Genomic DNA, 16,330 nt, shown 5'->3' with positions numbered 1-16,330 from the left:
TGTCCAGGGGGGCGTGACCCAGGACGGGGGCGTGGCCAGTGCTGGGACAGTGACAACAGTGGCAGCAGTGACGCGGCTGTCGCGGGGCGCGCGGGTGCGGAATGAACCCCAGAATAGTTCAAGTTTGAGTGACCACACCGGGCCATCAGCGCCCACCTTCCTGCTCCGGCAGGGCCATCCTAGAGCACAGGGCACAGGACTGTGTCCAGATGCTTCTGGAATGTCCCCAGTGAGGGGGACCCCACACTTTCCCCGGGCAGTCTGTTCAGTGCTTGGTCAGCTGCACAGCAGAGAAGTTCTGCTCACATCCAGGTGGAAGTTCCTGGGCATCATTTCCTGCCCGTTCCTCTGGTGCCACTGCTGGGCCCCACGGGGCAGAGCCTGGGCCCTGCTCTGAGCCTCCCTGCAGGCACACAGAGCTGAGGGCCCCTCTCACCTGGGTCTGCTCTGAACAGCCCCAGCCCACAGCCGTTCCTTGTATGAGAGATGTTCCAGTCCCTTCATCACATCCACAGCCCCCACGGGCTCACTCCACGTCTCGCTGATCCCGAGGAGCCCAGAGCTGGACACAGCACTCCAGCTGAGCCCCAACAGTACTGAGGAAAGGACAGGAGCAACTGCCATGTCCTACTACCGATGCTCCTCCTAACACAGCCCGGGATCCCACTGGCCCCTAGTTCATGTCCAGCAGCTCATTAAATACTCAGTGCTTGCTCCAAGCGCTTCCAGGGTTGGGGTTTTCTCTCGTGCGTTTGCAGCTATTTGTTGTTTCCAATGCTGTTTCCACCCCAAGAGATGAGAGGGGCACGAACCCTCTCCCGGGCCTGCAGCCTCCTGAGGGGCCGAGTGGGCGGGGCCCACACGAGTTAGTGGGCGTGGCTTCACTGAAGGGGCGGGACGGGACGGGCGGGGGCGTGATCAGACTCGAGAGGCGCGGTCTGCGCGGGGTAGGCGGGGCTGGAGAGCGGCATTGAGATAGGGAAAAGGCGTGGCCAGAGAGGGAGGGGGCGTGTCTGAAGATCAGGGAGGCGGGCAGACGGGGCAGGGGCGGGGGTCAGGGGGCGTGTCCAGACATTTGGAGGCGTGTCCAAGGTGATTAGGGCGTGGCTGGAGAGCGGCGAGGCGGGCGGGGGCGCCAGGGCAGTTCCGGGGGCGTGGCCAGACGGAGGCGCGGCCCGGACGGAGCGGGCGGGGCTGGAGAGCAGCACAGCGGACGGTGTTGGCCCGGGGGCGTGGCCGGTCGGTCGGGGCGTGGCCATGTCGGGGGCGTGGCCGAGCCCTCAGCTGACCGGCCGCCATTTTGTCGGTGCCGGATCCCCAGCGCCGCCTGGAGCTGTGCCCGCGGCCGGGGTCGCCCGTGCCCGCCCGTCCGCCAGGGCAGCTCCGCCCGTGCCCTCCCGCTCCCCTCGGCATGTGAGCGCCCCGGCACCGCTGCTCTCACCCGGCTCGAGCGGCAGTAGCACCGCGGCGGCCCCCCCGGCCGGGCCCGGCCCCTCAGCCCGGCGCAGGCCCCGCCGCTGCCGCCGCCATGGCGCTGAAGATGGTGAAGGGCAGCATCGACCGTATGTTTGACAAGAACCTGCAGGACCTGGTGCGCGGCATCCGCAATCACAAGGAGGATGAGGTGAGGGGAGCCTTCCCCGCGCTCCGGCCCGGGGATGTCACCGCTGGCCGCTGGGGCCGTATCTGGGAAGGGAATGTTGGTTCGGGAAGGGGGAAGCGGGAGTCAGAACGAGGAAGGTGACGCTGGGGTGTGGGGCAGGAGGGACAGGCTGGCTGAGAGCAGGAGAGTTAATAAGGGAGGGTCATGCTTGGTGCTCACCTTTCCATTCAGCGTGGTGTGGTGTTGAGATCTGTGATATACATACGGAGATATAAATAAATATATATACACGCAAATGTATACGTGATTATTATAGAGGAACAATATAGAGGAATTCCTTCCTCTCCAGCCTTACAGTCACGTGCTGTAGTCAGCTATGTGTCCTTCACCCTGAAGCTGTTATACAGAAGTAAGCTCCTAATTCAGCTTTCAGACCATTCATGTTTAGTATCTCCTGACTAAAATGTCCTTCTCTCAGCTTTTCTAGGCAGCAATCACTTCTCCATGTTGGCCTGTTAGAAGCACGTGACCAGGAAATTAGTATAGGTGAAATAATTAGTCATCAAGAACGTGTTATGTGAGACTCCCCAGTGAAGTGTCACATGGTATTTGAGAAGTAACGGGCCCCAATGTCATTTCTGTTCATCTTCAAGTAACTCATGAAGCCTGAGAAGCTTTCTTAATGTTGGTCTAACAGCTGGGCTTTGCTGGTGTGTTGGAGGGTGGCTGTGCTGTCAGTATCAGCTATCAAAAGCTGAAAAGTTGTAAACATGTAACTAAATGAAGACCTTCGCTAGGACAACTGGTCTTTCTTGCTGCTGCTATTGAACTGAAACAAAAAATACAACTTCCAAAATCTCTGTGAAGCCCCTTGTGCCCAGGACAAGGGACTGTTTGGTAGTGAGCATACCTGGGAAATTTCTCTTTTTAACAGAATATGCTGAGTTGGAAGGGACCCACCAGGATGATTGACTTCAATTTATTTCAGCATATGTTAAATTTATGGTGTTGGTTTGGTGGCAGAAGAAGGCAGGGCTACTGTGCAGTGCCCTGAAAAATGTGGGAAACACCATGAAGTAGCAACAGCAAATTTGTGTGGAATTTATAAGCTTAGTGTGTTCTGCCAGAGCAGGACCTGGTGAACAGTATTCTTGTGGAGCCCCTCCACTGTATTGTGCTGTTTTAGTAAATCTACTTTATTCCTTTGTGCATAGGACAGAAGGTGTTTCATCAGCTGTCAAACCCCTGAGGATCCTCCTGGTGAAGGTCCAGGCCTTTGTGGCACCAGTTCTTTGAGAAGAATTGAATGTTCTTCCTAAAATAATTTTGTGACAAACAGCTTCATAAAGAGAATTGAGAGCCACACTGAGCTTGTTCTCAGTCTGTGACGAGAAATGGTTAAAATGCATTTGCTTTGGTGCCCTTTGGAGTTAGGGAAAAACACTCCTTGGACAATTTTGTAGGGCTCTGTGTACTTGGAGGAAGCTGTTACTGGGGTATGTGCACACTCTGGGGTTCAGTGAGGTCAGAGCAATATGTTGTCTCAGAACAGCTGGGCTTCAGCATGATGGGATTTTAAACTCTTCTGTTTAGAGTACAAATGGTGAGATTTTGAAATAGATAACTACAGGGATAATTCCTTTTTATAGCCTCATGAACAACAGCAAAAATTAAAACCCAAACCAGGATGTGTTCAGCTGATTAAGGCATTCCTCTGCTAAAACCTGTGTGTTTGGGAATCCTTCAAACATTTATCTTAATTCCAGAGAGTGGCTGCAAACAGCGCAGGACTGTGCCTTTTCCTGGCTCAGCTGGAGAGAGCTGTAAACCCGCTGTTGAGCTTTTGGGTGGGGATTCAGTGCTTCCCAGGCAATGGCCAGGGACATTGGCTAATTTTCAGGTGAAGTTACAAAATCAGAATGCTGTTTCAGAGGAACTAGCTGCAGAAATTCTTCCTCTTTTCCCTGCAGCATTTCCATTGTTCATTGTATCTGTTGAATGTTTCTCCAGTGCTGTAGTTCAACCAACATTTGTGTGTCTCAAGATAAGTGTCTAAGCCTAAGACAGACACTCCATCCTGTTCAGAAAAGCAAATTTGTTTAAAACAAACAGTGTGCTTTAGTGGGGAGGATATTGACTATTGGTCTTGGCTCAACAGGAGTTTCTCCAGGAAGAGTTGTCTCTGGAAAGGAGCTACTGTGGTTGTTAAATAGCAATGATATGAAGAGAAATGAAGGCAAGATTGTTGTTTTGACTTCTGATTTACTTCTACTTTTTGCAGGAGGTTAGTTTATTCAGGTCTTGGGTTTTGTGTTTTGGAATTTAATCACGTGGAAAAATCTGCCATCACTTATTCCCTCATGTCTCTGGGCAGTCTCTCCTGGTAGATCTGAGATGGAAAGTTTTATTCCTTTCCATTTCTTACTCAGGTACCACATGAGCATATCTGGTATTTCACAGCCCATAGAGGCTGTCACAGTGCTTGACACCTCAGTTCACAGTGGGTTTCTCAGTGCAGCTCTTTGACAGCTCCACTGTCTTCTTGCTTGGTGGGTTTGTGTTCTTCCTGTGTTGCTGTGAGCCTAAATCTCACACCCCAGGTGTGTCCAGAAGTCAGAGCAGGCCACATCTCTCACTGATGAGTTTTGTGTGCTGCTCAGCTCCTTAGAGGAGCTGAGAGTGCTGGAGGCTGCCTGTCCCTCGAGCTCACAGCCTCTCTGCAGCATTTAAATTCCCTGTCAGAGGCATTTCCATTGTGTCACCCGTTTATTTTGAGTCTAAAACACTGAAACTGAAGGGATGGCTGCCCCTAAGGATGCGAGGTAGGAGAGGGGAGGTGGTTAACACAGTCCCTGCTCTGTGCAGACTCACTGTGTCCATTTCTGGTGTTCTGGGGAGTACTGGAGCTGCCTGGTCCTTCTGCAGGCTCCGTGCTGTGTGCAAGGAATGAGGTGGCAGAGCAGCATTAGCTCCCTCCCAGCTCTGACACGTTGTGTTTACTTTGCAACAGATGCTTTCATTCCTGTGGTGTTTCCCAGTGCCAGTTCAAAGCCAGGCTTGATCCTACTGCATTTTCCTGACTCTTAACTTCCAGTACCTCATTCTCTCCCTTTCTTTTGGAAAAGGGATGCTTTTGCTAATGAAAGTGGTGTTTTTCAGCAGTTATTAGGTGGTTTTGTGTGCCATGGAGTAACTTCTCCTACTTTGTACCTACTGCTTCAGGATCTGCTCCACAGCATGCTCAGGAGAAGAATGGCTTGTACCATAGGCTGTTAAAATATACTGGATTTTTGCCAAGATAGTCCAAACTGATAAATTATATTTGTTCTCCTAAATGTGCAATAAGGGACAGGATATTTCTTTGATGCTGTTTGCCCCTTGCACAGTGTTTTTCATTCACAGTTAAAAGTTTGTTTTTCCCAACAAGGAAGCTCCTGTCAGATGCTGATGTGAGATGTTCCTTTAGAAAACTGAAATTAAGTAACAGAAACAGATATTAATGAGTGTGCTTAGGCTCATTCAGACAGTAACCCTCTGTTTTAGTTGTCTTTGATTCGCTGCAGGATATTTAAGGACAGAGAAGGGATTTTAAAAAGTCCTGTACAAAATATCTATCTACTTCTCTTAAAACGTGAGAAGACTGTCCCCCTCCTTTCTCAGAGACTCTGCTGTGTGTGCCTTCATGTTTTTGGTAATTGATACTTTCAGGAAAAATCGTAGTGAAAAATTCACCTTTTCCTGTCTCTGGTGTTGGGTGATAAATATCTTGTTGCTGGTTTACACCTAAACTGTTTCAGAAGAGTGAAAGGAGCTGCTGGTTGGGAAAGAAATTAACTTCAGTTACTAATATAATGCTGAATGAGAGCAGCATTGTGTGTCGTGCTGTGAAATGTGGGATTTACTGTCAGGCTGGGCTTTCCAACCTGCCAGTGGCTTCTTGTTGCTTACTGAGTGTTACCTGAGGACAGGGCACTTGTATTGTTAAAAAAGCTTTTTCCCTCTAAGTAAAGGGTTGCTGTGTTCCACTGCTGATTTCCAGCTTCTTCTGACACATTTTCAGATGAAACAATGATGTGAGGAGTTTTGAGGAATCTTTTCACATCACAAAACTCTTCTGGGCTCAGCCTGTCCTCAGTGAGGCTGAAGGCCGCCTCATGCTGTGGCTTCTGACAGCCTGGCCTCAGCCACTGGTGCAGTATTGGTATTTGATGGTAAAGGATGTGGTATGGAACATAATCAGGGAATTTTGAGATATGCTGAACAGCTTTTTGGTGCCTGACAGAACAGACCAACTGCGGGGCAGTGCAGTTCATTGATGACAGACAGCTCTTTCAGGCACTGCTGCTCGATCAGTTACTGTGTGTCATGTACGTGTTGGTATCTTTGAAGGCAGCTCATTATTCCACCCACTTCCAAGTGCATCTAGAGTTGCTATTGTTAATTCTTTGCGCGTGTGAATCACTGCAAAAGACAAAGTCGGAAGTAGAAACAATACACAAAGAGGGTTGGATAAGGACCTCACACCACTTGGTGAGAAACCAGTCTGCGACTGGCCTGCAGGGCCCAGTGTGACCGTGTCCTGCCTTACCTGCTGTGTCACGGATACAGGGAGCCCGGGGCATGGCACATGAGCCAAGATGTGGGCTTGTTCTCCTGTGATTACAGGCAGGAGCAGCTGAGGCTTTGCATTAGTGCTGCCTTTCATTAGCTTCTTGCTTTCTCCTGTATTAAATATTACTTAATTGACTGTGGCATAAGTGGGGATAATAGCTTTGTTCCCAGTCCTGATCGTTTTATAGCTGCCTCTGCTGAGGGTTTGAAACGCTGCAGACAGATCCATGCTGGCACATGCGGAAGTAAATAAATATTGTGCCTAGGCAGGGCCAGGGGAGAGGAAGAGCTGTCTGGTACCTAAGAAATGGAGTCACCATCCACTGTTCCTTTTGTGAGGCCAGGGGAAAAACAGCCAGAGAAATCAAAGTAAAATATGGATACAGATTACATTTCTGCACTGTGATCAACTGCAAAGAGTTGTTTATTTGGTGCTTTTTCTTGCAGATCTTTGTGCTGCTGCTGAGTGCAGAAAATGGGCTTTTTGTGGTTTCTTTCCATCAGTGTCCGTGAAAGTGACTGCAAACCTCTTCCTCCACAGTGTGGGTTAGTGATGGCATTTGTGTACAGACAGCACCTTTAGGTTTTTCGTTTGGAGGTGTTCTTGGGAGTACATCCTGTTCCTGGTGCCCTGTGAAGGGCAGTGTTACATGACAGGCACAAGAAAGAGCGAAGTCATGGGACTGGTTACAAGGAAGCATTTGTGTTCATTAGGTTATTAAAAACTGCTGATCATTCACACTGCGAAATTGAAATGCTTCATCATCTCAGGGGGAGTCTGCTAAAATCCAGGTGTCAGGAAGCATAAAAATGTTTGAATAGAGTAAAGGTTGCAGAATATAACATTGGTGGTGCTAGTTTTAGTAGCTCAGAAAGTTGATTGAGGGTTTTTTTAAAAATAAGAAGCAAATGTTGAAATTAACTGAAATAAGTGAGCCTGTTGAATCCTGTGTGTAATTGGGTATTAGAAATGTTTGGTTCCTGCCAGCCCCCCTTCAGTCACTGCCCAGCAGGCTGAGCAGTCAGTTTGTAAACCTCATAGCTGAGTGCTGGTTTTTGTATTAGCTTTTCCTTTTGTGTTGTTATTTCCATGATGACCTGGGTGTTCAAACCTGACAACATCTGTGTTGAAAGGTGTGTAAATGGAGGGAGGTGTTGATGTGGGAATGTTGAAACTTTCTTCTGGTTGGCTCAATCTATGGCAAAGTTGTATAAAATATATTGCCCCGAGTGGATCACTGTGTTCATCAGCTTCAGCCTTGAGAGTGGATGTTTGTTTCGTGTGAGTGGTGTGATTGTACAGCAGGGAGGAGGTGAACAAACTTACTTTAATTACACAAATATTTGTGCTGAATTTAAGAAGTCAGGAATGGCCATGAACCATCTTTTTCATTGTCCTCCTTACCTTTCCATAACTGCACAGTACTCACAGCTGTGCATGAATCAGTGTTTGAGCTTTGTAACACTTTGTAGTGTTACATTTTTATTTGGTATTAATACGTCATTAAGCATCTTTTTTTGGTTTCTCTCTGAACTACTTCAGTCATCTGAGTCTCAGCAACAATAGCTACTTTAGTTTCCCAGAAGGAAGCAACTGCTTCCTCTGCATCCAACAAAGCACGTGCTTTGATGAAGCCTGCCTTTATCAGAGGCTGAAACTGCACAGAGATGTCTGGAACAAGCAAGTTGAAAAATCTACTGTAAAAACACTTGCATAGCTTTTTACATAGTAATATAAAATTAAAACTTTGGGTACGTCTTGTATTTGCAAGGATGAGCACTTTTATCTGACACATCTCTCCAGGCTTAAAAGTTGTCTGCTCGGATATGGCTTAGACAGCACAGACCCCTGAGGATTGTTTAATTGCTGTGCAATTAAATTAACAAATACTGTGATCAGACTGGAGATGTGCTTATATTAAGTGACTGATCAGACTGGAGATAATTAAGGGACATCTCTAGACCCTTGCTGCTGCTGCTGCCTGCTTACTGATTTACTGGTGTTTGGGGCTTGCTGATTGCCACTTTCCTGATTCCCAAGGTGCCAGCAGTGATCTTGGCCTTGCCCACCTGGGAGGGGGCCAGGATGTCACATGTAGCTTCAGCTTCCTGCATCAGTGGCCTTCTGTGGGCATTTCAGTGGGAAATCCTGAGTTGTCCTTGGGTAAACCACCAAAGAGGAGCTGTCCATGGGAGGCTGCTAGAACACCCCAGTGCTTGGAGGGGTGCTGCAGGTGCTTGGAGTCACCTGGGACAAGCAGCTGCAACTCTCCAGCTGTTTCTTTCCTGCAACCCAATCTTTGTGTTACAAACCTGTTCAGAAGTTCCTGTGTGTTTTTCTGCTGTGCCTTAAGGGGCTGTAGTGGTAGGTCTGGGGTTGGATATCTGCCCTGAAATTGGTGCACAGTACTTGCATTGATAGCATTTCTCTGATTTGTTAGAATAAGGTTCAAAGGTTTTAATTGGCTTATGAGTCACTTTAGGATGGATATGTGCATGCATCATTCCAGATTTCAGTTGGTGTGTGGAACTCCAGCAAACGTTAACAAAAGAAAAAACTGTAAACCTACTTTTTGCATTCCTTCCTCTGTGTTGTTTGGCCAAGGAGTCTTGTGACCTCACTCTGCTTGTACCAGAAAAGGGGGCAGTGGGTAATGCATCGTGTTTCTAATAAATAATATAGAAGTCTGCTGCAAATGAACCAGCAGAACCTCGTGCCACTGGTGTTGTCACTCAGAACAGTGGGCTGGGATTTTAAGCCTACCTCAGGATGAGCCAGTAAATCCCTGGAAAGCTGGGTACCAAGCACAAAACTAAGGCATGTTAAAACATGTACAGCAATGCTGTTTGTCAACAGCTGAGTGAAAGATAAGCTTGGCTTTTTGAAAATGCCTTTCAGTTTCCTGAGCCCTTTGTTGCAGCTGAGAGCGCTCTGCGCTGCTGGACTCAGGCTGTGTAAACCCATCAAGATGAACATTGTGCAGCTTCCCACTCACTGCTGATCCTCTGTTCTGTTCTCAGTTGCTTTGCCATGGTTTTGGTGAAGTTACTTGTGAGGAGCATGTGTGGGAGCACATGCCTTGGAACTCTTTCTATGCAGCCATGGAGTAGCCTAAACAAAAGATCCTGTTATTTATCTCAAATGACTTTTTCTACAGTAGTTAAATAATACAGTATTTTTATGAAAATAAATATATAATGTGTTGATCTCTAATGCTGTGTCCAAGTCAGTAGGAAGCAGCACATTTTGCCCTTTAATGCCCTTGTCTGTTACTTCAGTTGATTCATTCCATACTGTCATGGTACAACGTGTCCAGGTACTGCAAACACTAGAGGTGTTCTCTGACTGGTTCAGTGCTGTTTGACATCAAGTGCTGCTTTTGGGGCTTTGAGAGAAGTCTGGCAAGCGGTAAATATTTCCTTCCAGCCTTCTTTCTGAGGCAGCTGATCTGTGCTGTGAATGGGATCTGCTGCCTGAAGCACGAACAGACCTGAAAGTTCCTTCACCTCCTCAAGGTGTCTTGGGGTGTGAGTGCCTTTGGTGTTGAGCATGGTGGTCATGTTAGGAAGTTGCAGCAGTGGGCATCTTCCTCTCATGTGACACCATCATGTGCTTCTGCTCAGCGTGATCTCACAAAGTTCATCTCAAAGTCCTACCAAAAACTGATAAATCCTATAGTGCTTAAAACAGAAGAAATGTTACATTTTGTGCATATTTATTTTTATGTTTCAGACATATGAGAAAATATCTTGTTCCTTGTGGCAATCACTGTTACTAATTCTTCCCTTAAAACACTGTATTTCCTTAAAACCCTGGAAGCTCAAGAGAAATAACAACTATTGTTCACTGACATTTTACTCTTTCATGTGGATGGAAGCACTTGGATGTTGCAGTGACAGGTTTGAATCTCAAATCAAGTGCATTTGGTTTGTTGGGCTGCAATCCAAAGTGGTAGGAGTGTGAGTTTGCTTTCTCTTGAGTTTGGAAGGTGGTTTTTGGTTGAGATGAAATACAGTTTCTTAAAGACTACTGGAAGTTAGTAGTTTACATGATTAAATTTAATGTAAAGGTTCTGCAGTGATCTCCATCCCAATCACTGGTGTGTTCCTGTCAGGTAATGACAGAAAGTACAGCATGGAGAATCATGTTTCTTAGGAATGTAATTGTTGTACAAATTAGTGACTTTTTTAAACTTCACATACTGATTGCTTGAGAAAGAGAAGTCTTTTGTGAGCATCTCTGAAATTGTCAGCAAACCCCAAGTTCTGTCTTGGCTTGGAATAAAGCCTTAGTGTTTTTCAAAGTTAAGTCAAAAAACATGGCTGGGAAATGAAAAATCCTATAAAATGGCATTTTTGGCTTCTTACCATGACCCACTCTCCCCTTCCTCCTTTCATTTCAAAGAGACTGTATATTTGATTCATGATGCCTTCTTTCTTATTTTAGCCACTCACATTCATTTAAATGCACATATTTTCTAGGTGAGATCTTGGAATTCTTGAGGAATTTGGGCTTGTTTTTAAAAAAACAAAAAGCTTGTGTATTTTGTTAATGGATATAAAACATTCCAGCATCTCGTTGGTGACATACTTTGAGAATTGCAGTTGTGACTGCTGTTCTCACAGCTTTGTTGGGTACTCTCTGCTCACATCTGCAGGCTGCACTTGGGTTTTAGCTGGGCTGCTCCGGGCATGTTCCTGTAATGCTCCTTGGGAGAGGGAACAATTACCAGAGTGGTTGCTATAGCATTTCATTAAGGAGCCTTTCCACCGAGGCAGGGGAGGCTCCTTTCCCACTTGGCAGCCTAGCAGGAATAAAAGAGCCTCAGCTCCTTGCCTGCTGCCCTCAGAGGCTTCAGCTCTGCTGCTGGCAGGCAGCTCTACCCCTGCTCCCACCCTTCCTCCTGAGAGGGTTCCTGTGCCTCATGGCTCTGCCTGTCCTTCCCACACTGCCTGAGGGGCTGCCTGAGCATTGCCTCCCCCCCCCCCAGAACCATCTGGCTGGGCACATCCACAGGTCTGTAAATGCTGGGGCTTAGAAATGCCCCTCAGTCTACTGGCCAGGATGTGGGAGCCATCAACACAAAACTGCAAATTGTACTGTCACAGAATTAGTAAGGAATTAATAGCTAAGAAATATATTGATATTGTAATGAATACTGGGAGCATAAATGAACTCTGGGTGCTGCTGAGGCCCTGTCTTGAATTCTGGGGTCAATTTTGGGTCCCTCATGATGAGAAAGACATTGAAGGGCTGGAGCATGTCCAGAGCAGGGACTGGAGCAGAAGTGTGATGAGGAGCAGCTACAGGGGCTCAGCCTGGAGAAAAGGAGGTTCAGGAGGGACCTTCTGGCTCTGCACAACTCCCTGACAGGAGGGGACAGCCAGGGGGCTCGGGCTCTGCTAGCAGGGAACAAAGGGACAGGACAGGAGGAAACTGCTTCAGGCTGTACCAGGTGAGGTTTAGATTGGATATTAGGAAAAATTGCTGCATAGAAGGGGTGGTCAGGCATTGGAAGGGGCTGCCCAGGGCAGTGGTAGAGTCACCATCCCTGGAAGTGTTCAAAAAACCACATGGATGTGGCATTTGGGGCATGTTGCAGTGATGAACATGGCAGTGATGGACTAACAACTGGTGAACTTGTTGATCCTTGAGGGCTTTTCCAACCTCAATGATTCTGTGATTCATGGAGCCTCAAAAGCATTTAAGGAAAAATGGAGCTACTTATATCCTGAGAAATATTTGGTTTTAATTACCACACTAGGAAATTCCTATATTAGAAGGATTTATGCAAAAACATAATCGGTGCTGGGCAAGATACCCAGGTTTTTTTGCTGTGTCAGTATGTAAATATTAAGGTTTTTTTCCTTCCAAATACTTAGGCCTTGCTGAGTGACTAGAATTTTCTTCATTGCATCAAGTGATTGTTCTCCTTTTTGCAGTGTGGTGTGACCCCACTGAGCAGCTTGTGGGGTGCAGTGGGGAGTGTGGATATGAGTCAGTGGGAAGTGCTTTGGTGCAGGTCCTGTCCAGCACTGTGCCCAGGTCAGGGTTCCACAGCCAGAGCCTCACTAAGGATCTGCTCCTGCCTCCAGATTTCCCTCTAGTTCTGTGGGTGTGAAATGTGGCAGCAGATTCAGCTGGGTGTGGTGCTTGGCTTTCAGATTTAGGAGGGAGGCTGCATAGATCAGTTTTCCTCATATTGCTCATTCATGGCAGTGCCACTCCACAGGATTAACAAAAAGTTAATACCTGCTGATCCTGTAAAGCTTTCTATATATAGAGCCTGTCATTCCTTGGAGTGTTTTGGGATTTGAAGGACAGCTGTTTCAGAAGGACTTCTTTCTGCTCTCTCTAATCCCCTTTTTCAGTTGCAGATCTGATTCTGAGTTCTGTAATATGCTTTTCCAGAAGCTGGACTAACTGGTAGGCAGGGATTTGCCTGTGGGATGTTGGGGCTGGTGACTCTGGAGCCCGTGTTCAGCTGTGCCAGGCTGGGCACTACTGAACTTCCCTGTGCTCTATTTTTCCTCCTCTCCTGCTCACACTGTGGTTTGTGCTTAACTCTGAAGAGGTTGCCAGAAGATTAAGCTCATGTTTGAATAGTGTGGGGATAGATGCAGTGGGAAATAAGTGAGGGTTTTGGTTATGGATGTAAAGACTGAGGACCTGTGTCAGTCTCCTTCCGCCTTGAGAACCATCACTGGCCTTGCTGCCCAGGACATGGCAACAAGATACACACGTGAAGGATTCTGTGACACTGTTCCAGTGTGCTCTTCTGTGAGCATAAAATATTCAAGGCCAAGTACAATATATTTGTGGATCAGTTGCATGTTGTGTAAGTCACTCTTTCAGCATTTTTAATGAAGTATTTATTTTCTACCCTCAGAAGTTTTTTTTAGTTTATACTTAAGAGTTGACACTTTGCATGTGAGTTGTTAGGACCTGAATCGCTCTCAGGTGAAGGGTTTACAACCCCAAATCTGCTTCTGGGTAAAGTCACCTGGTCACTGTGTTGTTAAGTGTTTGGGGGTGATGCCATCTCCAGTTTTGGCAGATGTGATCTCACCTGTATCTAGGAGAGCAGAGGGAATCTGCGTACAGGAAAGGGTTGTTTGGTGTTTACAGTGCCCTCCTTTAACATGAGAATTCCCACTGTAAGAATAGTATTTCTATCCCAAACACAGGCATTTAGGAATAGCTAAATTCCCTCAAGTTCATTCATCTCTCTGCTGAGCACCCCCAGCTCTGCCAGCCTGGCTCCAGAGCAGAGGGGCTCCAGCCCTTGCAGCATCTCCGTGGCTCCTCTGGCCTGGCTCCAGCAGCTCCACGTCCTCCTGCTGTTGTTGCCCAGGGCTGGGGCAGCTCTGCAGGTGGGGTCTCACCTGAGCACAGGGGCAGAGGGGCAGAATCCCCCCCCTCCCCTGCTGCCCAGGCTGGGGGCTCAGCCCAGCACAGGGGGGGTTTCTGGGTCAGTGCCCATGGCTGGGGCAGGCTGAGCCTCTCACCCACCAACACCCCAAGTCCTTCTCCTCAGGGCTGATTTCCAGCCATTCTCCACCCACTGTTTCTAGCAGCAGACTTTTGTGACTTGAATAGTGTCACTCCAGGACACTTGTAAAAGACTAAAAAATTATTGTATTAATACACAAAAATTAGTGTAAAGGGGAAAAAATATTGATTAAAATCAGGCCACTAGACACTTCTATGGTGAAAATATAATTTTGGAGGAAGGTGGTGGTATTCAGGCAGGGATTAGGTAATCCGGTTCTGACCTGGTTCCCCTGGCAGCTAGTAATGTGAAATACCCTGGTGCATGCATGGCTTTGAAAAAAGAGATTATTTCTTTGCATTTAAATTTTCATTATTTCTGTAGCAGATGCCTTCAGTACTTAAATAATAATTAATTGTGAACTGGAAGAATCTTGGCTGAGCAAATTCTGCTTATAAAGTAAAATCTGTACAGATAATTTTAAATCACATGTTTGCCACAGCCTTCCCACAAGCACAGATGTGATTGCTTGGAAAGATGTGAAGCACCAATATTTAAATGTAAACATTGTGACATTTGGCTCTTTGAATTGCTGAGAAATTCATAGAAGTAGCTATTATTTATCAAAATGTGTAAATGGCAAAAGGGCTCATGAAGTTGAGAACCAGAGAGGGGATTCATGACTTTCCATGGTGGGGGGGATCCAGGAAGCCTCTGTGTCCCATCCAGGCCTTGTGTTGTGTCCCTGTGTTGTGGATGCACACCTACAGTATCATCATTGGCAGCAGGTCCAAAACTGGGGCGTTTTCATCAGTCACCTTTCATTTGTGGGCTGTTAGCAGTGTTTGACAGTTTCTTCTTGTCACGTAATGAGCGGGTGTTCTCTGAAGTCCCTCTGGAGGCAGTGAGTTTTCTAGCAATGGTGAGCTCTGGTTTTGTTCAGACCTCTGCCTACTCTGTCTCCATTGAACAACTTTATGTTTGCAGATTTTTGAATCTAGAGCTTTGGAGTGAGTGGTGTAATTGTGAGGGAGAGGCAGAAGGGGCAACCACCAAAGAAACATCTCGTATTTTTGGTTTTGTAATGGAATTGTGGTGGTTCTTTTTAATGAGTAGTTTTGTCAGAATTAAGTGCTTACTAAATTGTGTGTGTGTGTGAGATTGGTTCTTGCAAATGCTGAATTCTGCTGCTTCTCCCCACCAACATGCTGGAAACTGGTGGAGGAGCTCAAATTTTTGTTTGTTTTCCTCAGGCAAAATACATCTCACAGTGCATTGACGAGATCAAGCAGGAGCTGAAGCAGGACAACATCGCAGTGAAGGCAAACGCAGTCTGCAAACTGACCTATGTAAGTGCCTTGCTGGGATCCCATGGAATTGCAGCTGCATTTTGTTCTTTCCTGCTGATTTGGAGCCAGCCTTGGCTCTGGCTGCCTGCTCTGCCTCAACTGCTCTGAGTGCAGGCTGTGGGGACTTCACTGCCCCAGCTCTGACATCAGAGGCTGCACATTCCTGCTCTGCTTGGTACAACTGGATTCAATTGTGATGGGTCAGGAATTGAATCTCATTTAAAACAAACAAGTTAAAAGAAATTGTTTTCAACTGGATTGGTTCTTATGACATAGTGACATGAGCACTTGAAACTGGGTTTGTTTCTCTTTGCTCAGTCCTTTGTTGACAAGAAGACAGAAATTTTGGTAAAAGATTTATTTTTGGGGCTCTGTTATGGTTTTTATTAAAAGAAAATCAGGAAGAAAACCCTTCACACCAGTGCTTATATAACTGCATATCATAGTCATGGAATGATTTGGATTTGAAGAGACCTTAAAGCTCATCCTCCTGCCACCTCCTGCCATGAGCAGGGACACCTTCCACTATCCCAGGATGCTCTAAGCCCCATCCAGCCTGACCTTGGCCACTTCAGGGATCCAGGGGCAGCCACAGCTGCTCTGGGCAGCCTGGAGCTGATGCAAACTGTTGAAAACTTGTCATGTCTTTCACTTTCTGTGAGTGGTGCAGTAGTGAGTGGTACATTGCTCATAAACCTGTGATGCCTGCAGTATCATTTTCAGACTCCTGTTGCATCTTCAATTTTGGGACATGTCTTGACCTATTTCCTTGAGTCTCTTTATTTTAGAAGTTTATCTTGGCTTCTCTGCTCACAGTTACAGATGCTGGGCTATGACATCAGTTGGGCTGCTTTCAACATTATTGAAGTTATGAGTGCTTCCAAGTTTACATTCAAGGTGAGTTCTCTGTAAATGCAGCTGTCCTGGCCAAGCTGTCAGATCCCTTTTGTGAAAAGCCAGAGTATTTTTATATGAAGACCACCTGAGATTCTTAGTACCAGGCATTTCTTATTCTGTAATAGCTTTATAATTTTTCTTGAAAGATTTATTTTATGTTCTGTTGTAGACCTTTTTCATCAAACATGGTGGGATGTTGCTTCCTAAGAAATTATTCCCTAATGGGGCTTTATACCTGAAACTCAGGAGTCAACACATACAAAATAATTGTAGTAGACAATCCTACCTTTTTTCTGCAGCTTTGTGGTCTCTGAACTGTGTTGTAACAAAATAGAGAAGGTGAAGGTGGTTTTATTTTCCTTAAGACAGATGAATTA

The 16,330-nt window shown here is 46.5% G+C and overlaps 1 protein-coding gene across 2 annotated transcripts in view; it reads left to right on the top strand.

Annotated features, from left to right (window-relative positions):
* Positions 1 to 1,316: 1,316 nt before the first annotated feature.
* AP3D1 (adaptor related protein complex 3 subunit delta 1) overlaps positions 1,317 to 16,330 on the top strand; it is a 42,506-nt gene continuing 27,492 nt past the window's right edge. For both annotated transcript variants that reach the window (XM_084221090.1, XM_084221089.1), the window contains exons 1-3: positions 1,317 to 1,624; positions 14,961 to 15,056; positions 15,873 to 15,953. In XM_084221090.1, the coding sequence (XP_084077216.1) occupies positions 1,529 to 1,624; positions 14,961 to 15,056; positions 15,873 to 15,953 (273 nt within the window). In that variant the 5' untranslated portion in view covers positions 1,317 to 1,528. The remainder of the gene's footprint in view (positions 1,625 to 14,960; positions 15,057 to 15,872; positions 15,954 to 16,330) is intronic.

This window comes from Fringilla coelebs, assembly GCF_963513975.1.
Source record: "Fringilla coelebs genome assembly, chromosome: 24".
Lineage (NCBI taxonomy): Eukaryota > Metazoa > Chordata > Aves > Passeriformes > Fringillidae > Fringilla > Fringilla coelebs.
Note: the sequence above shows the minus strand (reverse complement) of the source record. Positions and strands in the feature narration are given on the sequence as shown.